The sequence below is a fragment of the Ptychodera flava genome, chromosome 9 (genome assembly GCF_041260155.1).
Source record: "Ptychodera flava strain L36383 chromosome 9, AS_Pfla_20210202, whole genome shotgun sequence".
In the NCBI taxonomy this organism is placed as follows: Eukaryota; Metazoa; Hemichordata; class Enteropneusta; family Ptychoderidae; genus Ptychodera; species Ptychodera flava.
Window position 1 is genome coordinate 16143325 of NC_091936.1, and position 23497 is coordinate 16166821.

Here is a 23497-nt window from a genome sequence, read left to right on the forward strand (position 1 = left end):
GCTCATTACTTTAATATATCATACATCTTTCAGCATGCCCTTCAGGTGCATGACTTTAATATACAAGGCATATATATCAGAGATATCAGGATGTTTCATATTTTTTGGCGCGCCTTCGGGCGCCATACTTTCAGAGATATCTTGATGTTTGCTAAGTGAAAGTGTACCATTATGAAATCTGCATTTCATATGAAAAGGATGACAAATTCCTGATACTTTTCTGTTCTCTCTGTGAGAATTCAGTATGAGAAAGCAACATGCACAAATATTTCACAATATATATTTGATACAGTGACTTATTTTAGAGATAGAAAAATGACAAGATATCTTTCCTTCTCATTGATGCAATTATTTTCCTTTGTTTCATAGGTTTTCTGTAGAAAGATGCTTTTTTATGAACAAAATAACAGTTAAAAAGGCAGTTTTTTGTCATTATTAGCTGTGCTTTTATGGTTTCAATGTTACACAAGAAAAGGTCCTCTCAGACACTGTACACATCAGATTTGGCTAAAAAAGCTCTCTATGGCTCCTCAGTAGATTTAATTGGATGGTTGGCAAGTCTTAACACCATCAAAGTTTTTGATTCACTGCTTTTTCCTCTTTGATATTAATGATTGACATCCATTTCTGTACAACAGTTCAGGACATCTGGTTAAGCAGAGAAAGTGTGAAATACATTCACAGCTCATTCAAATACAGCTCATTCAAAATGTACTATATTTAAACTTTAAGATTGACACTTTGAAATTCCTACCTTACAACTGACATGTCAACAATTTCACTAAAACATAGAATGACTATTTAAAATATAAATATATGTAAAATGTAAAATATAATATATATATATATATATATATATATATATATATATATATAATATATATATATATATATATAAAATTTATGTTCATCTTTTGTTTTACCTTTGTCGCGCCCGGGGGGGGGGGGGGGGGGGGGGGGGGGGGGGGTCACCCTGTTTTAGAAATTTGGAATAGGGGGGGTCACCCTGTTTTCAAAATTTGGAATAGGGGGGGTCAGCCACTTTTTGACGTCGGCAAAAAATAATCCACCGGCCCCCCCAGGCCGAAGAAACTGACCAGTCCCTTACCTTTCCGTACCAAGTGAAATTGGAGTACGTTTATTCATGGTTTGTAGGAAAGAAACATGGCTTAGTGCAAGTGAATGTTTATTTCGAAAGTTTTGCAGTCAAGACGGGCGATGTCTGTAATTTAATTGCTAACATTTTCAAGGTGGCATTTTCTCAATTCCCGCGTCTGAACAAAGTCTGAACACGACACTTACGATACACGCTATAGTATCGTTGGTATTCATTAACTGCAATATTGAAATCGGCACAAAATGTGTGATGTTCTCTAACACTGACTACATTTGAAACACATGAGTTTTACCTTTTTTACATCCATGCTGAAACTAAATACTGATAGGGCAAATGCTGTGGTCAACATCATTTGTATACAGTGTATTTTATAATCACTCCGTAATTTCAGGCTAATCGGCGTGTCCATGGGGTACCGATAGTAGGATCATTATCACCACTGATACAGGGTAAAGTAACCGTTTTATCACCCTTCTGCAGACAGAATTTCTGCTTGCACCAGACAGGCTTGATCAACACTAAAGTGGCCACGGGTGTATTTGTATGAAATCTATTTCATTCGGTAATGGGTCATGTCAAAAATATAAAATAGACTTTTAACAGAAAAAAAGATTGGAATTCTGTAGTTGTAACAGTCAGATTTTGAAGGGTACAGGAAAATCTCAGTATTCCTGACTTGTGTGCATTTTTGTTGAATCTATCGTCTTTTAAGTCATCTGCTGAGCTTCTTATAGAATATAATGTAAGTTGTTAGGTATCATTAGTAAGATTATTTACTAGTCTTTAAAATGACATATTGTAACATGCAATATCTTGTACAGATTTTTATGAAATATGACCAAAACTTACCCCATACCCCAAAATTTACATCGAAAACTACTGTCATAGCTAATGTCAAATTCAAGCAATTTTTTACGCAGACATAAAAAATTAGACAATTTTTTGTATGAAATCTGTTTTATTTTGTACTTTGCCATATCAGAAATATGAAATGAACTTTTAACAGAAAAAATATTGGGATTCTATAGCTGTAACAGCTGTATTTTTAAGGGTACAGCAAAATCTCAGTATTCCTGATTCGCATGCGTTTTTGTTAAATCTGTCATCTTATAAGTCGTCTACTAAGCTTGTTATTGATTATAACTGGGTTTGTTTAGTATCATTGAAAAGGTAATTGAATATTCTTTACAATGACATATTGTAACAGGCAATATCTTGTATATTTTTCATTGAATATGACCAAAACGTACCCCATACCCCAAGGTTTATATTGAAAGTACTGTCATAGATAACGTGATCAAATTCCGTGAATTTTTAGCTAGACATGATAAAAATAGCTCTGTTTCGGTATTAAATCTGTTGTATATGGTACTGGGTCATGTCAGAAATGTGAAATAGACTTTTAACAGAAAAAAATATTTGGACTGTATAATTGTAACAGCCATATTTTGAAGGGAAATGCAAAATCGCAGTACCGCAAACTGGCACCTTTTTTGTTAAATTTTTCTTCTTGTAAGTCATCTGCTGAACTTATTTTGTGACACAACCTGGCTTGTGATGTATTATTAGTAGGGCAATTTATTCTTCTTTAAGATGACATATTGTAATATACAATGTCATTCATAGTTTTCCTGGAATATGGTCAAACTTTACCCCATACCCAAAAAGTTCAAATCGCAAATTACGGCTTATCTTAATTTCTACCATTTTGCTGCACATAATACAAAAGGCAATTCTTGTTTAAAATCTGATTTATTTGTTACAAAAGTATGTCACACGTATAAAATTAACTTTTAACGGGAAGATGATACAATTTAGTAGCCATTTGGATCTTTTTTTGAGGGGGAACCCATATATTGCAAATGTATGTGTTTCGGCAAATTTGCCCTGATACCTGGGTACCCTTCCAAATATGATCCAAAAGGCTACAAAATCATATTATGTTCCTGTTAAAAGTTAGTTTTATATTTGTGACATACTTTTTTAACAAAAACACAGATTTCATAGATTGCATACAAGCATTGCCTTTGGTATATAAAGTTAATAAATTGTAAAAAAAGGTAGAGTTTCAGATTTGCAGTAATTTACTGTGTAAACCTTGGGTATGGGGTAAGTTTTGGTCCTATTTCATGGGTCCTATTTCATGAAACCTAAACAAGACATTGCATATTACGATATGTCATTTTAAAGATTAGTAAATTACCTTTCTATTGATACCTAACAAGCCAGGTTATATCAAAAATCAAGCTCAGCAGATGACTTATAAGAAGACAGATTTAACAAAAAAGCAAGCGAGTTGGCAATACTGTGATTTTGCGAGACCCTTCAAAATATGACTGTTACAGCTGTAGAGTCCCATATATTTTCTGTTAAAAGTCTATTTAATATTTCTGACTTTCCTCAGTACCTAATAAAAAGATTTCATATAAAGCATTGCCTTATTTGTTATGTCGAGCTAGAAAATTGGTAGAATTTGACGATAGCTACGAAAGTAATTTTTGATATAAACTTTGTGGTATGGGGTAAGTTTTCGTCATATTCCATGAAAACTATATCAGATATGGCATATAACAATATGTCATTTAGAACAGTAGTAAATTAGCTTTTTAATGATACCAAATAAACATGGTTATGTAATAAAATAAGCGCAGCAGATGACCTACAATGGGACAAAGTTAACAAAAACACATATGAGTCTGCACTGCTGTGATTTTGCAGTACTCCACAGAATATGCCTGTTACAGCCATAGAATACCAATATTCTTTCTGTTAAAAGTCTATTTCATATTTCTGACATGTTTCTGTACCAAATAAAATAGATTTAATAGCAAAAATGGCCAGATGTTATATGTCTAGGTAAAAAAATGGTAGAATTTGGTTTTAGCTATGACTGAAATTTTTAATGTAAACTTTGGGGTATGGGGTAAGTTTTGGTTATATATCATGAAAACTATAGAAGATATTGCATGTTACAATATGTCATTCTAAAGATTAGTAAATTATTTTTCTAATGATACCTAACAAGCCAGGTTATATTCAAAAACAAGCTCAGCAGATAACTTATAAGAAGACAAATTTAACAAAAATGCATGCAAATCTGCAACACTGTGATTTTGCGGTACCCTTCAAAATATGACCGCAACAGCTGTAGAGTCCTAATATTTTTTCTGTTAAAAGTCTATTTCATATTTCTGACATGTCCCTGTACCAAATAAAATAGATTTCATAGCAAAAACGGCCAGATTTTTTGTCAAGCTAAAGAATGGTAGAAATTGGTTTTAGCTATGACTGCAATTTTCAATGTAAACTTTGGGGTATGGGGTAAGTTTTGGTCATATTTCATGAAAACTACACAAGATATTGCATACTACAATATGTCATTCTAAAGATTAGTAAATTATCTCTCTAATGATACCTAAAAAACCAGGTTATATTCAAAAACTGACTCAACAGATGACATATAAAAAGACAGACTTAACAAAATGCATGTAAATCTGCAACACTGTTATTTTGCGGTACCCTTCAAAATATGACTGTTACAGCTGTAGATTCCTAATATTTTTTCTGTTAAAGTCTATTTCATATTTCTGACATGTCCCTATACCAAATAAAATAGATTTCATAGCAAAAACGGCCAGATTTTTTGTGTCAAGCTAAAAAAATTGTAGAATTTGGTTTTAGCTATGACTGAAATTTTCAATGTAAACTTTGGGGTATGGGGTAAGTTTTGGTTATATATCATGAAAACTACACAAGATATTGCATGTTACAATATGTCATTCTAAAGATTAGTACATTATCTTTCTAATGATACCTAACAAGCCAGGTTATATTCAAAAACAAGCTCAGCAGATAACTTATAAGAAGACAGTTTTAACAAAAATGCATGCAAATCTGCAACACTGTTATTTTGCGGTACCCTTCAAAATATGACTGTTACAGCTGTAGATTTCCAATATTGTTTCTGTTGAAAGTCTATTTTATATTTCTGACATGTCCCTGTATCAAATAAAACAGATTTCAGACAAAGCAATGCATATTTTATTATGCCTAGCTAAAAAATTGGTAGAATTTGAGTTTTACTGTAATTTGCAATGTTAAATTTTGGGGTAAGGGGTAAGTTTTTGTTATATTTGACAAAAACTGTAAAAGATATTGCATAGTGCAATATGTCGTCTTAAAGAAAAATAAATTCCCTTTCTAATGATACCAACAAGTGAGGTTATGTTAAAAAATGAGCTCAGCACATGACTTACAAGAAGACAGATTCGACGAAAATGCATTTGGCTTGGAAAATCGTGATTTTGCGGTACCCTTCAAAACATGACCATAACAGCTATTGCGTCCCTATATTTTTCCTGTTAAAATTCCATTTCGTATTCTAGGGATCCCAAGGGTTCTGAAAATACAGGTTTGTTATCCTGTTGGAGGGGGTGCACGTAGACCCCCTCTAGCCCACGGACTACACACTGTATCCTTTTCATGACAAACAATGCATGTCAAATGAACCGCAAAGTAAAAATATGACAGATCTAATCCAAAATATGAGTGCTCACATCTAATTGTTAATTGTAAAGACTTAAAACCTGATTTTTTTGTGCCTTCCACAATTCTTTAAACACTATCCACACTGCCTAGATGAGGCACCGTGGTATGGTTGCCAGGGCTCCAGTCTCACTATTTTAGAATGGTGAGTTGGAATCCTAAGCATTTTGTTATGTCCTTGAGCAATATACATTGTAACCCAAGCAAGGGACCATGTGCCAGAGAGCAGGTGACCATTTGCACTACATCACCACAGCAAGCGGTCTCCTGCCTGAAGTGTACATAAGCCCAAGTTTGGGCACTCCCTCTCTCACATAGTTTTCACTCCAAATTTGTGAGGTTTTTGGCAAATAACTTGATTATTCCCATGATAGATGAAAATCCATTAAAAGACAGAAAAATTTTCAACATCAAACGGTACATTGATAAAATCACTGTTATGCGGTCTATCAATATTTTGTACGTAATGTCCAGTTTAGAATAGTTCTGAGTCATTTTCATCCATATGACAGTGGCCCACTACGTCATCAACAAGTTACCATTTCAATCCTAGGGGCGTGGGACATTCGATATATGAGGCATGTAATAAAACACTTTACTGCTCATTGCTTTTTGCTTTACTTATCTAGTAAACAGTACCATTACACCATCATGTGAATGGGCTACTAACTACTAGATTACAAATGCAATGAAACATTTAAAATAAATGATTAGATCAGATATACAGATATTTTAAATCAGTCCAAATTCAAGTTTCAAACAGGTTTTAAGATGTATTCTGTAGAACTCTATACCACAAAATAATCTGATGACATCATTGTTTTCCAGGTCTCAGTACATCCAGTCAGACATGCCTACATTGCCAGTAATTCCATAACCTATGTCAGTACCTTGCCGAGGAGTTCTCCGTATGTCTTCCCAGTGATCCTTGGCTCCCATACCAATGTCAGAGGTCAGTATGCTATGTCAGACATATGGAATGTTCCTCACTTTGCAAAGTTTGTAGAATTTTGAAACCATACGTACCGGTGGTAACATTCCCCAAGAAATTTATTTTTCAAGATAGCTTGAGATCATTTTGATAAGATTTGAAGTTTTACAAGTGTTTCAAGCCACTTTTGTTGTAATTTTGGGTGTATTCCCATCTCCCAAAGAACCAGCCTCCACAATAATGTGTACTGCAATTTATGTTACATGGCCAAGAATACAAAGCCTCAATGATTATTAACTAGCTGTGAAAGCATTTGTTGCACATTCAACACGTTCAACAGGATTTGACTAGGCCAGAATAGGATTTGTAACTTTTGAAGTGCACATGTCATACTGGCACTGATGTAAATTCATCATCATACTTAGATAACTTGAAGATATACAAGTTAATTTCCAGGGCAAGTGATTATACAGATTCCATGGCCAGGCATAATGCTTGTGCAGGGAATCATGTGACACACAGCTTGGACCAATAGAAATCTAAGCAACGGTTCAAATAAAAACTGGCAACAGCTAACATCTATCTTTTTTCCCCTGATAGGTGATAACTGCAGTGAGGAGTTTGCCAGTGTTTACAGCCGTCTCCACTTGCACAGTGTTCCATTCAGATGTAACATGAAGTTTAAAGATGCTGCTCTCAGCATAAAAGCACAAGATCTTTTCCATGTGACTTCAGGATTTGATATTGACTCAAGTAAGACAATGACAAGGAAAATTGCACTCTTCATGGCTACTGACTGACTTTCTTGAGATAGAAATATATGAATTCATCCATTCAAAATGGCAAAAAGTTTGCCACCTAAGCCAGTCATAAAAGTCTCAGGCAGTCGACCATATTTTCAATATGGCAGATTTCTACAAGTAAAATACGTAAAATTACAGAAGTTAAGTAAAAGTTTTAGGTTATATGAGAATTTCAGAAATGCCTAGAAAAATGAATAGATACATGAGTTTAGCTAATTTCACAAACAAAGAAAACTTCTTGCTTTGAAAAACAATTGCATTTTGTGTTAAAAGTATTTATCAGATTACTATCTCAAACACTTTTAGTGGTGATAAGTTGACTTTTTACCCACAGTGCATTTCAATATCATGCAGTTTGACCCCTTAGCACAAGACGAAAACTATATATTACGGTAGTGAAACTTAATTCACCAACATTGAGTAGTGATGGCTGCTTATAAATCTCTGCATATACCACTCCCCCAGGTGAATACTACTGCAGTATCAGTCAAATAGAATCATCATATTCATCTCAGCTGCTCAGTACTATTGAAACAAGCCTTGAGATATCCGTCACCGTCTTCCATCAAGAGCTGCAACCAGAGATCCAGTCACCAATCCAGCGTGTGCCACTGCTGCCAGCCTTTCACATCAGTCAGTCGGACATCTCTCTGAGCAACGTCCACCCAACCAGTGATTTGATCATCCAGGGAGTTGCTAAAGTGCTGGATACAATCAGAGTGAGTGTTGGCATCATTGTTGAGCCCTAGCCCTCTCTTGTGTAGCATTTTGTTTCACTCATAAAGTTTGATATATTCAGATTGTTTTGCAAGACAGAGTTATAACTCTGCATAGGACAAGGTAAGGCTTATGGTCAATAGGGAAAATCGTTTTAAGGCAGTATATACCTCAAAGTGAAAGACTTAAAAGTTTTTCTCAAACGTTCCATATGGGAACTTTTAACCATTCCTTTTGAAATCAAGAATAAAAATAATGGGTCACTGTTGAAATGTTGGCCCTAGAGAAACAAATTACCCCATATTTCCCGACACTTAAAAATTCAAAATGGCTGCCATCCATGGGTCAACTCTATGGGGAAAAATTAAAGTTTCAATTTGGTTAAAAAGGAAACCGGTTAGAATTTTATTTACTTGACAAAATTCAAAATGAGCTCCCTCTAGTGGTAAACCAGAAAAGAATTGGAAAAGTTTGAGAGTCTGAGGTGCTTTCTACCTTACATCTCTAACGTGTGTGATACTCAACAATGAAGATAAAAACTTCATTGAGAAAAATTCCAACAATGTCTCGTTCCCTCTAATGTTTATTTGTTGTTGTGCACGACATGTACAAGGTACAAGATTCCTTTGATGTCATTGTGAACAGGTAGCTTCATTAGACAAGTATGCAACCGCCAAGATGTCATAGATACTGAACTGCCCAATGAGCTTGAGAAATTACATCATTTTGAGATGGAAATTATGAATAAGGTTTTTAGTGTTGCTTATTTCATGTTGAGTTAAATGATTTGGTAACACAACAGATTCACAAAATAATATGTAGGAAACGCTTAGTACCTACGTGTCATTTCACATGAGGACCCCCTGAGTGAATCAATGCTGCCATATCAAAGGACAGCAGGATTTTAGTTTTAAAACGATATACTGAACTGCAATTAAACACCAGAAGTTTTGATTTTCTATAGTGTAAAAAAGGTAGTTTGACCACAGCCTTACATTCTACTGTTCTGTTTTGCTATCACTAGGTGATGTCCAATGACACATCAGTAGTAGAGCTTGGCAGCATTGAGAGGGGTACGGGAATCCATCGCTACCCAGTCCATCTTGTAGATTCCACAGCTCTGCTTCAGGAGGATTGTCCAGTGGTTCACATTGAAATCACATCGCCAGTCACAGGGCAGAGTCAGAAGCTGGCCGTAAAAATAGTCTACATTGGCCAAAGAGAAAAGCCAGGTAAGTGTTCATATCTTAATATTCTGTCAGTTGGTGTGAAATGAACACTGCATGTAAGATTTCAGTGGAAGCCACAACCCAAGGATTTTATAGGTTAGGCTGGTATTTTTGATGTATGTGGTCCCAACACTGATAATTTTGTGTACTCTAGTCCAAAGTATTTTGATCTTACAGTTTTTTAATGCATAATAAGTCTTGTCAAAAGAAGCCTTGGTATTATAGAAGTATATGTCTACCAGTTTGATGAAATTAGCAATGAAAAAGACAATTATTGCAAATTACTTGCATCTCCAGATGTCATTTAGTAGTCAGTATGTCTAGTTGTTATCAGAGCTTTTGTACGTGAACATACAAATTTTGCTAGTTTTTTATTGCAAAAGTGTTTTTGACTTGAAAAGCCCACCCTGTTTACATGATATTTTCATCAGTTATAAGCTGTTAAAATGGTGAATATGCACAAAAAGTGCCCTTTTCTGTTGACTTCGGTTTAATAACAACAAAATTTTGTCTCACAATGTTTTGTATTTTTCCAGTCACGATGTGAAATGGCCTAGAATGTTGATGATGTAATGTCTGTTAGATTACTTTGATGTTTATTTGTTCAAAGCATTTTACCAGAATGTTGTCTACATATTCCCTTGATCAAATTTTCCAATCTTGTGATACATATATGTAATTCATCAAGCAATATTTTTATTTCCAGTAACTCTTTCTGACCGTTTGATGTATTTCTTGCATTCACAGTGCCGATTCATCTATCAGGATGGGCCAGAGTTCTGCAAATCATTGCAAATAATTATCAGAACTGGCTTTATCACATTCTGTTGATATTGGCCACAATAGGGGCATTATTTATAGGTAAGTCATATTGCCAGTCCCTTAAAATGACACATGCATGGTACTCAGACCGAGATGTCCTGCACAAAGGTACTTGTATGCAGCCCAAAGCAGCAGCCAGTGGTATAGCAACACTCTGCCAAAATGTCTGCCTCCATGTCAGAGGCAGAAAGGGTAGCTCATATGTTCCAACCAACACGCACACCTGATCATGTGACTGTCTTCAGTTACAAGTCTTCATGAACATTTCAGATAAACAGAGACTGGAAAGTTGATTGTCAGTAGACATACAACTCTGCCACACAAGACCAAGACAGCTGAAAGATGTGATAATATTGACAGATTTCCATCGCCAGACATATTCACTTCTAACATTCGATTCTTTTTATAATTGAAATTTATTCAAAGTGTAAACCACAAGTGTAAGTTTCAAAACTGTTTCATTGTTTGCGATTTCAGGTTATCATTTCTTGGTGGCGCCCCGTTACTACAGCGCCCACAACACATCCAATGTGTTTCTACAGCCGGGTCAGTCCCCAACCACTCCACCTCCACCTTATCTGTCCCCTCATGGTAAGTTTCTTTACCCCTCTTACCATCATGGTTTGGCCCAAACCCAGTGTGATAAATGGTGATTGTGGACCTTTTTACAGGGAACTGAGATTGACCGCTTGAAAAAATTTGCTCTCAGATATTTAGTGTTTTTACTGTAGAGTGTCGGTCTACCCAATAGTCAGAAACAAGTCAACATACAAATTACTGAATATAATCATTTTTTTCCTCTAATAAATGTCGTAGCAATTAATTTTGAAGACTTATTGTAAAAAAATATGGCTGAAAGTTCTTTTATTTCTGACTGTATTGATTTGACAAAAATTCAAGCTATAACTCATTGTAAAGTTTCACCAGTTTTAATTGTAAATATAAAAAGTTAAAATTACCATTTCATTGTGATCCTTAGTTTTTCTTCATGTTTATTACCTGAAGGCTGAAGAGAAGATCACAAAGTATCCCTTTTTACAAAGAAAAGTTTGCAGTTTTCAATTTTACATGAACATCATGTGTACAACCAGAACAAAACAATCTGAGAACAATAATCAAGTCGCCACCATAATGCAAATAGAGGCATTTGAAAGTCAACTCTGAAAAACCAAATTTCAATGCTTTCATCATAATTTTCCATCTTTTATTGACCCAACACCATGTGAAGATTTGAAAGTTGTCATTCTAATTCTCACTCTTTTTTTTGACTTTCGTTTTTTTCCTCTGCAGGCTACAGTCCATCCAGAAATCCATACCAATCTTTCAGCAGCACATCGCCAAATCGCAGAAAATCACCCAAACTTTGGAGCACTGGTCTGGACTCCCCAGACAGGAGTGCAGGCAGCTCAGGCTTTCAGCCTATGTACTAAGATTAGCAAGAATACATCACAAAAAACTCTCATGGATGTATGTAATTTTTGTTTTCTGTCAGAAACTTTCATTTTGTGTCTCAAGTTATTTTTCGTTCCCTTTCTATGAAATATTGCATTTTCCAGTATTTGTATGGTGTATACACACTGAACTGTGTGATTAGATGTAAACAATTTTCTGTTTTCATCCATTTTTTCAACAATTCTTGTGTACTGTGTACTGTGTACATCATCAAAAGTACCCTCAGCTTGTAAATATCATACTCAGGACCGCTATTATTAAGCCTTTGAACCCGGCTCGGACAAAAATGTCCACATGATGTCATAGGTCACCATGGGGTCAGGGTGCAAAGGGTTGTTATAATTGTCAGTGACTTTATTTGAGATTGACAAAATATCATCCATACACAAAAAAAATTGGAAACAACCGCCAAAACGTGCTAGAAGACAAATACGCAAATTACGAATTAAAATGACAAAAGGAAAAACTGGGGGAACTTTAAGGTAATATGCTCCTAGAAAATGAAAGACTTCAGCTTTTGCTTAAACTTTCCTAAGCAAACTTTCAACCGTTCTCTTTCAAAATCAATAATATAAATCAGGGGTTGCCGTCCATATTTTGGTACAAGAGGAAAAAAATTACCCAATATTTACTGATATTTGAAATTTAAAATGGCTGCCATACCTGTGTTATCTTTACTGGGGAAATAAATTGATCAATTTTCAGAAAACTACACCAGCAAAAACTTTATTTACGCCATAAGTTCAAAATGAACCCTCACAAGTGGTAGGTCAACAGAATATTGTAAAAGTTTTAGGGTCTGAATATCTGTCCCTGCGGGTCATTCTTCTGTAAAATAATAAAAAAACGCATCAACAGCATATCAGAGATCACCAAGGCATTGTATCACCAAAGAGCAAGGACATTGTAACCAAGAAGAGTACATTTAGATGCATATAAGGGTTGTAACAACAAGTTTGCTCAGCACTGAAGAAAGCTATGAACATCCGTTCTCCGTAAGAGTGAAAAATTGACATTATTTGAAACACGTGAAAATTAATGTTCTTTCTTAGTTATTTATAGAAGGAGCAAATTAAGGGTGAAATATGAAATTCTTAGTTTGTGAAAAAGAGGACAAAAATCGCTCAGAGATGATAGTATGTTTTAAATAAATTGTGATATTTTGTCACAATTTTCAATCTTTCTCGCAAATTATAGCATAAAAATGTATTGAGCTAGAAGATTCCCTAGGGAGTATGGAGCTGCTTGATTATTGTGGTTATAGTAGTTCTTTCTGCGGTAGAATATTTATGTCTACTAAAAAAAGAAAAACACGGTTCTTGAGGTGACTAAGATTGTTATAAAACCCGCGGACCAGTATGAAGTAAAGCTGAATTTACCGTACATTAGAAATGCCGCACGCCGGTTGCCAGACAGAAATTTGCATTAGAACTACCGTACTGCGATTGTCAGCTGGAAATTGATATGAAAACTGTGGCACATAGACCGTCAGCCAGGCTGTGCCAGAGTCAGCCAGGCTGTCATTTGAAGTAATTACAGGGCAGTGAACTCAAAGGATAACGGTATCACAGATGTATTTGATTACATTTTTATGAAATAAAAGGGGAAAATGGTCATTATCATACCGTTTTTAAAACTCTTTTAAATTTATCAACAGGGACCACACAGATGAAAACTATTGATATCATGTAAATTTATTTCCCATGTCGATAACATATTTAATCAGTATTATCATAATACTTAGAATTTGCCTAGTGGAATGTGTAGGGCAAACTTATCATAAGTGTGAATCACTGATCATGATTTGAAATTTCTTGAATGTTTTTGATGTACTTATTAAAATGATATGAGAGTTTCTGCCTTCTGTCGGGCTTCCATCGTGCTTTCCAATCCTAGCTCCTGTCAGGAAAAAAGGTTCACCGCAGATTCTTTAATGAATGCAAGTTGAAATGAAAATCACCTTGGACATTGGCTGAAATTTTGTAGAAAGTCGTAGCATGAGAAAATGCATATTGCCTGTCTGATAAATTTATTTAATTTAAGAAAAGGTTTAGTAGCAGCTGATCAGATATTGAATGCTTTTAAGGCTGCAACAGTGATTTTCAGGGGTCGGTATTTTGAACCCAAATCACAAAATGTGATGAAAAATTACTGTAAATAAAATGCAGGTTGCATGGTAACTACGGTCAAAATATAGTGCACTGATAATGAAGTTAGTAAATTTTTAAAAGACAGGACGTATTGCAGTGTGTGAATGATCTGGTCGTCAAGGTATCAAATAGTGTGTGAATGATTCCCCTGGGTTCCAAAATCTTATAGCAAATTTGGCTAGAAGCCCTAAAAAATTATTCGCCAAACGAGATATTCAATTAGCCAAGCCAATACCACTGATCACAAATGACGTCATTTCTTTCTCATTAATATGCAAAAATAAATATTTGTCTGCATTTTCCGTAAGAATGACGGAAATAAACCCTGTTAGTGCTACTATGGATACTAAAAGTAACACCAATTTATGGTTCAGATTACAAGGTGCCAACATCATCCACGCATACAACATAAAATTTGTCCGAATTTCAAGCGACACCACGCGAGCGACACTTGTCCAAAGTTAGGCGTATGTAAACCATATTCAGTATTAAACAAACCTGAAATCGCTATCGTGCGATACTGTACATATCGCTACAGACAACGACACGAAACCTGGTTCAGCATACTAGTTTTTTCAAACGAATCAGATATCCATTCTCGTAGCAGTTCGAAAGTAAAATACTCTCAGACTTGAGAAATATGTGCATTTTTTTAGACTTCCAATACATTTGCTTTACGCTTGAAGTTTAGCAAGCGAAGCTCGGCGCTCGGACAGCGCACAGCGTATCAATGGCGCTCGGGTCAGAGGGGTCATCATCAAAGACGTCAGTGTGTATTCACGCAAGCTTGCCATAGATCGCGGAAATCACGGATCATAAATCCAAATGTTCACGTCTCTATTATGTAAATAGAACCGTAAAATATCAATATATACCATTTTGATATGGAGAAACATCTTTTTGTTTCATTGACGATCAAGTTAAATGCTCAAATATCGCGACAAGACTTAGCGTATTTGCACAATGTGAATGCGGAACTAGGCGACTCAGCGGACGAGCGAGCGCCTTCTCTGAAAGTCCGATGTCACGTCACAATACACCACGGTCCGTGATACACTGAAATTGTCGCGAATTTATATTTAAGGAAGCCAATTCACACAAGTTTCTAACGCCAGTAAAGGTATTTTCTTGTTGGCAGCAATACACCACGAACAGTTTCGCTATTCAGGTGTGCCTTACTCGCTCTACATTCTAAAAAATGCCATGTGTATGCATGCTGCTATCTTCCTTTCCAAATTCACGGTCGACTTTCGTACATTGATCATAATCTTTCTTTCCATTTCATAGCTTTACTTGCGCGTAGAATGTGTGTTGTGGGGGTGGTTCCCCCCATATTGGTGGAGCAGCCAAAGTCAAAAAGGAAAGTTTGCCGTTTTTGCTTAGTTTCACAGTCACTACGATCCTTCAGTGTTGACGATGACATGGCTGTCACTGCACGGAGTTTCACACATTGCGCGTAGTCAAACCCAAAACTTCGCAACATTTTAGTCAACTAGTCATGATATACATGCGGTACTATTAATTTGTGAGTTATTTCGTTACAATTTATTCATACTGTATGTGTTACAAATAGGATCTCCTGACGCATAAGGTCGGGGATGTAGAGAGATAAAGCATGACGTCTCAAGTTGAATGCAGGACATCGATGTGCGCGCGGACGACAAAGTGATGACGTCATAGTGCAATTTTCGATTCGCAAGTTTGGCTAACTTTTGCCAAAATCTTCTCGCCAAACGCTACTTTTTTCTTGCATTTGCGATTTGGCGAGCGGGCAGCGGAAACACTGTGTGTGAATGATCTGGTCGTCTAGGTATCAAATAAAATGCCAAGCATCAACTTTTTGCACATCCAGGAAAGAGCTAGCTAATGTTAAACAAAAACATTTGTGAAGTAAACCAAGATACAACAATGTTTTTAGCCTTGAAAATAGTTATTCTAGTCAACACGGATTTGGCAAAAATGTGTTTTTCCATTATACTGATAAACCTATCAGATTTCCTGGAAACAGGTAATGTAACTGATTAAGTGGGTACTTCATAAATCATGTCAAATTATTCACTGAATTCCTTTGTTTTTTATTCTGAGTCAAGCTACCGGGGAATATATATCTTTTTTAGGACTATATCTTGCATTTCAAATCCCAAAAAGTGTAGATTTTTGATGGATTGAAGGACTCTGATCTATTGCATGCAGATAAAGTTTAGTACAGATTTTATTTGTGTGAAAATGGAAGAGCTCAAAGAGGACAGTTAGGTTACACACGATGCAATAGCCATCCAACCATTGTAGTAGAAATCTAGCATAGAACTAGGAATCTTTTTTTCAAAAGCAAAGACAATGTATTACGTATATTAATGCTATTTGCTCCCAGGAGTTCACAGTTGAAAATTACCCATCAAAAGTCTGAATAAGAATTTTTAGGTTTGAAAATTAGAAGCTCTGCTTTGCTGGAATTTCTCATACTTTTTTGTACGCCATGGAAACATACATAACATTCAACTTGTAAAAACCCATCAATTCCTCTCATTTTACATTTTTCTTGGTCACACCACATTTTGAAATACAATAACTTTCATATATTTTTTTTGTGTAGTATTCATCAAGAATTTCAATTTCTTTTCTATGTTTTGAGTATGTTTGGTCTAATTTTTTTTTTGCCCTACCAGCTTGAAATCTGTGTGTTTCGCCTACATAGCACATTTTTCTTTGCTACTTTTTTCAGTCATAATCTGAAGTAAATATGTATTGAAGTAGTTACAGGGACAATTATCAAAGCTGGACAGTTGCCTATATGTTATGTTTACCTTTACAAGTTGTGTGGACAACACAGTAGATAAAAAAAGCCGAGTTTTTTTAGTTTTGGATAGAGGTGTTCAGATTTCATCCACTCCATTAGTAATTTGATACTTGCGACTCAAAAAACTGGGTTATTATCCTACTATGCTATCTACACAACTGATGTGTGCTGCACAAAAACATAAAAAAACATACAGGCAACTGTCCAACAGGGATGATCTTTCCTATAATAACACAACAGGCTGTTTTCGTGACCTTTAAAGGACCTTTCATCCTTTCATTTAAGTGGTCTGTAGTATTAAAAATGAAATTGTTTCTGTGATGAGAAATTGCAAAAATTTGGCTTGATCATGGAAATTTAGTATCGAGCTCGAGTATCATTTATCTTGACAAGGATTTAAACCGAATGACTGGAATTCATATCAACTGAAGTATAATGATGTGGGCAAAGAAAGAAATCATTAACATGTTCAACCCCAAAATTCACTGAACTCGTCCACATTCACTATTTATAACAATGGGTGTGGGCCAAACCATTATGTTTAAAGGATTATTGCCAATCTTTGTATGAAGCAAGGTCCTACCAGTAGTTACTCATGTTCTGGAACTTTTATATTTATACCTAGGAAAATACGCAAGGGTGTAACATTAGGTAGAACAATTTTTTGAGTGACTGAGAAGCTAAAGCAATGTAATGATTTGAAGAGAAAAATGCTTTATAATGATATAATAAATAGAATCCCACAGTCATGAAATTAAATTAAATTAAATTATACTGTTTTTAGCCGATTGTGCCATAGGTAGGAGATCACATGTTCGCTTTGGTCGTTGTGTATAACAGTGTGTGTCCCAGTATGTATGAGGATCATGTGGGCAAAATCAAAATGTAGCTGTGACTAAGGTTTTTGCTTTTCATCAGTTTTTGCTAGATTTCTGTAATGGGTAGGATTTCAAATAATCACTGATTTCAAAATGAACTGGCAAATTTGTTTCATATGAATCTTTTGACATATTCTCACACATGGCTATCATCATATCGTGTGGAAGAGCGCCCTCACATGATGTGTTACTGGTTAGTGAATGACCGATATGTCACCCAAATCATTTCATGATATTGTTCACTTTACAACCAACCATTATCTGAATGTTTTGTTGTCAAATGTGCATCAAACGTTCCTGAATAGTGTCATTTGCCTGCTGGACAAATTCATCATCATTTTACACTTCGTAGTGTAGTGTTTTTTGAACTTGATCTGTGGCATTACTCTGATAGCTTAGCCACCACAGAATCTCAATTCAGTTTGAAGAAATTCAAAATATTTCATTATCATGATTTTGAAAGATTATACAGTTTTCATCAGATGAGTAAGAAAGTTGTTGGACCAAAACTAAAGCATGTATTATGTACACTTCCTTACGATATAATCTGATGTTTTATATTTCTTAAACTAGACCAAAACCCAGTCTTCCGTTTGATGTATGTAGTAGTCTCCCTGCCCATCAATCTTGCCATACTTTTATTGCAGTGACAGAATAGTGAGGCATTTTGTATATTTCTAGTGTTTCATCTTGGGTGCAGGATTGTGAGACTCCCAAGCTGCAACACCACCCCCTCCCCCACCCCCCGAAATCTTGATATAATATTCTTTTAATAGTGCGCAATAGAAATCACAATCCTAATCAACAGTTTTGATTTTTAGGGGAAAAATTGTATATGTGTATCTCCTTTGTAAGGAAAGATGTATATGTGTATGTCCAGACACCTGCAGGTGACGTAAAAATGCAACATATTATATCAGCATCAGCTATTTGGATAATTTTTTGACCGCAATTAATTATTCGCCTTTTGTGTGTGCATGGGTACAAACTCATACTGGAACATCTTACTCAGGAATATTGTTATTGCAGTAAGTGTCTTGTAAAGCTAGGACAATAATTTTGATGATTTTCATTTTTTTAAATGTAACTTAAGATGAACCGGAGTTTATAAATTCATAGTTGCAATTGTATATGTAGAAAAAGTACATATATCCTAGACAATGAGATTCATTTCACTTTTAAAAATGGCACATGCACTATTTTCAATGGCTTTGATGAGTTTGATGTTTTCACAGATAAAGGTCTTCAATTTTGTGCAGTTTTCATGAAGTGTTAGTGTCAAGTATATTTATCATTTTTGCTATTGATTATTGGTTCGTTTTTTGTATTTTTTTTTGTGTTTGTGTCTGAATAAAAGAAGTATGCAAATTGACACTTGTCTGTCTGACTCATCAAGTCCAGCTCAAACAGAAACTCAGAATTGCACACATTTCTCAAGGACATTTTCATCCTTGAGTGTTGGGATTAGGTACAGTTTACTACCATACCACACTGTTCTGCTCCCTAAAAATAGCCCTTCCAAAATATGATCACTTTGGAGAAAACACAGGTGGCCAACAAAACTGCTTGCCCAAAGAAGAGTTCGTAAAACACAGTTGGAACTAATTTGGGATAATTTGATGGTAGTGTAATGCTGATTATAATCAACAAATGTAAACTCATCTGCTTTTCTTTTTTATGTTACACACTTGTTTTTATGAGTAATTTGCGATTTGCAACGTTCAGCTATATGGCACCTATCACGTTTGAGAAATTTGAAAAATATGAAAATCCAATTATCGCAAAATAGTTCCAATCATGTTGTAAGCGGTTTCTTGGGCTGTAGGAGTGCAGCTGATATTAGCAGGTTAGGAAAGGGAGACGAAACAATTTTATCTTCAGTTGGAGGGTAGATATTCTTTTAGTGGGCACTTCGAAAAAAGCAGATGAGTAGAGAATGGAATTTCATGCATTATTTTTGTCAAAATAAAGAACCTGTTTTTGTTAACGTATTCAGGTAACAGGGTAGTGGTATGTTGGTGGGAAACTTTTTTAATCTTCCAGTGCCCTACTCCGGCACTGTATTCTATCTTCTTTGCACCTCAGAGCCCTGGAAGCTCTTTAAATATCATTTTCTTTTAGGTTATATAGAAGGTTAACAATCAACAAAAAGGAAATACTCGTGTTCTTCAATTGTATTACCGATAGTTGACATTCAAAATGACTGCCATCCCTGTGTTAACTTTATGGAGAGGAAAGTTTTTCGAATTTCGAAAAACTAAGCCGGTTGTAAGTTTTCTTACACCAAGAGCTTGAAAATGAACCCCCACAAGAGGTATATCAGAAAGAATTGTAAAAGTTTGAGAGTCCAAATTTGTGACCCGAAGCGCGTTCTGCCTTAAAGTCTACAGGGAAAGCACTTCCGGTTACTTTAGGGGTTGGCCATAGCTTTGAAGAGTCTTACCATACACACAAAAGTTTATGAACTGGCCAAGAGGGTAACAGCACACGTTTGGGAGAATGTAGCCATGCCATTCAATGCGTTTTGAAACACATCCCGTCTAATTTGCTCACTGCATTGTACTAGAATCGTCAACAATGTTTTCAACACATAATGTGGGACAACATCGAAAGACCTACGTAACTTCTCAAATTTTGCATAGCAGGACTTTCAGTGGGTTTTGTAGCGGACATTGATCTAATTTACCTGTCCAACAATATCATCTTCTCTGACAACCTAACAATTGTTCATACGTTCGCACGGCATGCACAACCATTAATCTCTGGTCATATGAGGAGAAATAATATTTCGAACTAATGTGCAAATAGGAACTTCAATTTGCCGAAAACACCTCTTCGGAAATAAAGATATTGATATTATGAAGATCAGGGCACTATAATTGGGTGAAGTGGGCGCTCCCCAACAATGCCAGTATCCGTTCTCTCACAGCCTACCAACCTAAAGATTGTTAAAACACGAATGCTCTTTAAGCCCACTTGTACTTCTTTTGTTATTTGTTCAGGTGTGGTAATATCCTTGTAAACTAAACCAATAAGAGCGATCATATTTTCTGCTCCATACGAATCGGAATTTGATTCAGCAAATAGACTGCCCTGAAAGACTTTCCAGACCATATTGTGATTAGTATCATGGGCGTGTTTTTGAAGTGCATAGTTTCCCCACTTTTAAAGTAACTGTGGGGTCGGAGGTGGGTTAAATATTCACCCAAGTTTGATCCGTTCCCCAATCAGAGGATTTGATGATCGATCACACGGGACACACGCCAATTCATTGCTTGTTCTTTAAGGACTTTTCTAGCGGAGAAGGTACGAACCGTAGGTTTTGAAAACCGGCAGATTTGGTGGATTTTGTAGACCGTTACAGCGGACACTCGCTATTTATTAGCAGTGTATTGCCTATATAATCCACACATCAGAACCGAAGGCTCGAACGAGTTGCTTGTGCTGGCCGACCTCACCAACCCCGGGGCACCAACCAACTTATCAACCCTCTTAACTACATCGTCGTAAACCACGCGCCTCTTTACGGCAACAGCTTAGCGCTGCCCATTGATTTTTTGCGTAGGTCAGCGGAGCGGAAATTATGCACTGGCTCGCGAGAATATCTTATCACAGTAATGCCAAGGCGAAATGAAGGCCAAGAAGTAACATGGTACTTTCACGTGTGAACATTACTTTCTCTCGCTAAGTCTGAAAAGTCGAACCATGGAGGTAGTCTACTACCTCCATGGTCGAACGGAGGCAGAAAACGTGACTGCTTTCTTGATTGTCGAGTCACAGAATACGCAGGAATACTCGATTTTACTAGTATAGGAGGATCCTGATTTTTTCTCTTTGACGAAGATTATGTTGCCATACAACATTTACTATTGTCAAGCCCAATTCAGGTCCATATGATAATTAGACGCGTTCATGACGAGTACGACTGACTTTTATGAAAGAAACTTTAAAGGGAATCGGTCGTCAATACTTGCGCATGTCCGTTTTCTTCTTATTACAGACAACCGTTTTACCCATGTGACATCGGTGGTTTCCTCTCAGAGCCAGGGTTGCATCTAGTAAGGGGCGGGGCTTTATCTGCATTTTGAACATAGTGCGCAAATCCCCACTATGTGCGGCAATTACGCCATGGAAACCATTGTTTGTTCAAAATACCAGTACATATCAACAGTTTAAACTTTGAACAACCTATTTCAAAATTTCTAACAATATCAATTTTTACCTTTCGATGTCGCACCTCTAAACTTTCGAGCTGGGGAGGAGGGTCTGAGATCACAGGTGCTCAGAGGGTGGGGATGGTTAGTTCAAGGGCACGATGACAGAAACATCCCCCGCCCCTTGTTGGTCATGGTGCTATTAAAGCCGGAGCACCTGTGGTTTAGGTCAAACGAAAGTAGTTTCATTTGGCATACGCGTTTGGATGTCCACACCACGTTCCTTCTACACTCGCTCAGATTCTCCAAAAGCATTGGTAGCAGTCAGTTGGCTCAAATCGTGACATGAGACCTTTGAATTGAGAACGTTCGAGAAAACACTCCTCAAAACATAAGTACCTAAAATGAAATGTTTGTGAATTTCACTGCTGCTACCCAACGCCGTTGTATATTATTTGCGCGTCATTCACGCCTCGCGTATGCAAATGACGACCTGCGACCTTAATGTGTTAGTATAGGCACCTTTGACAAAATTCTTTGTTTGCTTTCCTCGAACTTTCCTAAAACCTGCCCACCCACCAAATAAAATAAACAAACACAGAAATACAACACAATGTAAGTACATGTACTACTGTGTACTCCTTGGGCGGGGCAAAGAAAAATCTCTATTTTTGATTTGTAATACCTTTAACACTGTTTGTTTTTCATAAAATTACGCAAAACCTATCCGCCCGCGGACGACAAACACAGAATTTTATTAAAGGCGCCTGAATTAAGTATTCGAATGCTCTTGCTCGAGATAAGAATAAAGATCCACACAAATATTGCCTGTGTGCATGCACATGCATTTATTTATTGTTACAGTAATATGCCATACCTACAAAGCAATAAATATCGAGTCAAACCATGAAATCACTGGTGAAAACTCAACAAGTGATTATAACACCTCATTCCAATGTTGTCCGGCGGTTCAAGCATCTCCAAACATCAAAATATTACAACTCATAACCGTTTTGGTGTTAATTTAAATGAAACTAAGTATTTCTGCTATGCTGCCAATTCCAATTACTACTGTACTGCTCTCACATTCTGATTTCTTCCGATATTTTTTTCTCAAAAACGAACATGTGTTTATGCCTGATGGGGGTCGTAAAAGGTCTACGGTTCGACATCCCATCACGATTAAGTGGTCATAGGTCACATCAGTTATTGCTCGATGGAAACAAAGGTGAGGTACTGAAGGTTTTGGCGATAATGCTTGACTATATTTAAGTAGATACAATATTAAAGTGACGGTGTCGCTAAGGGCTGAGGTTGTCTGGACTAGCAGAACGATTGTGCAATTATGAAAGAATCCATGTACTACATCTACGGTGTCGGCGATGTGTTTCTGTGTCGTTTTTATCTCAACTCAAGCTCAGTCTCGATTTCCTTCATTCTGGTGCATATCAATCAAAAGCAGGGTGTCCTTCGTTTCTGAAGTGAATCAATCCTGAAAGAAAGAAGATACAGACAAACCCTTTCAAAACCGTTTGGTGTTTTAAAATTGTTGTGTGATTCCACAATTAATTCCATGATGTCGCCCAATGTCTATGTACACTGTCCTAGCTAAGGAGGGACCGGGATACAAACGTGTAATGTTATAGTTTTCAAGATTTGATATATTTTCCCCTGGTTTTGCATGGCATGAATGCACCCCAATTCCATGCTGATCATGAGAACCACGTGTACCCTCTTAAAGCCCGACCACTAATTACAAATCATTACGAAGGGCGTGGTGCTACGAACTTAAACATATCTACCGCTACTAGCACAATCATTGTCACTTGTACTCATCATCATCCGTGAGATTTGTTGAGTCAATAAAGACATTGACATTATGTTAAATTAACTGCTATGAAA

General features: G+C 36.3%; 2 protein-coding genes and 1 long non-coding RNA gene across 4 annotated transcripts in view; 2 read left to right on the forward strand and 1 right to left on the reverse strand.

Annotated features, from left to right (window-relative positions):
* The window catches only part of LOC139140142 (nuclear pore membrane glycoprotein 210-like), a 54350-nt gene extending 41239 nt beyond the window's left edge, over positions 1-13111 (forward strand). For both annotated transcript variants that reach the window (XM_070709195.1, XM_070709196.1), the window contains 7 exons: positions 6491-6614; positions 7194-7346; positions 7862-8115; positions 9138-9345; positions 10090-10203; positions 10642-10755; positions 11455-13111. In XM_070709195.1, coding sequence (XP_070565296.1) covers positions 6491-6614; positions 7194-7346; positions 7862-8115; positions 9138-9345; positions 10090-10203; positions 10642-10755; positions 11455-11594 — 1107 coding nt within the window. In that variant the 3' untranslated portion in view covers positions 11595-13111. The remainder of the gene's footprint in view (positions 1-6490; positions 6615-7193; positions 7347-7861; positions 8116-9137; positions 9346-10089; positions 10204-10641; positions 10756-11454) is intronic.
* Positions 13112-13129: 18 nt separating this feature from the next.
* On the forward strand, positions 13130-18813 carry LOC139140143 (uncharacterized). The gene is made up of 2 exons (XR_011553950.1): positions 13130-13887; positions 15577-18813. It is a non-coding gene; the product is annotated as an uncharacterized lncRNA (long non-coding RNA).
* Positions 18814-22419: 3606 nt separating this feature from the next.
* The window catches only part of LOC139140144 (endoglucanase 1-like), an 8567-nt gene continuing 7489 nt past the window's right edge, over positions 22420-23497 (reverse strand). The window contains exon 10 of the mRNA XM_070709198.1: positions 22420-23087. Coding sequence (XP_070565299.1) covers positions 23044-23087 — 44 coding nt within the window. The 3' untranslated portion in view covers positions 22420-23043. The remainder of the gene's footprint in view (positions 23088-23497) is intronic.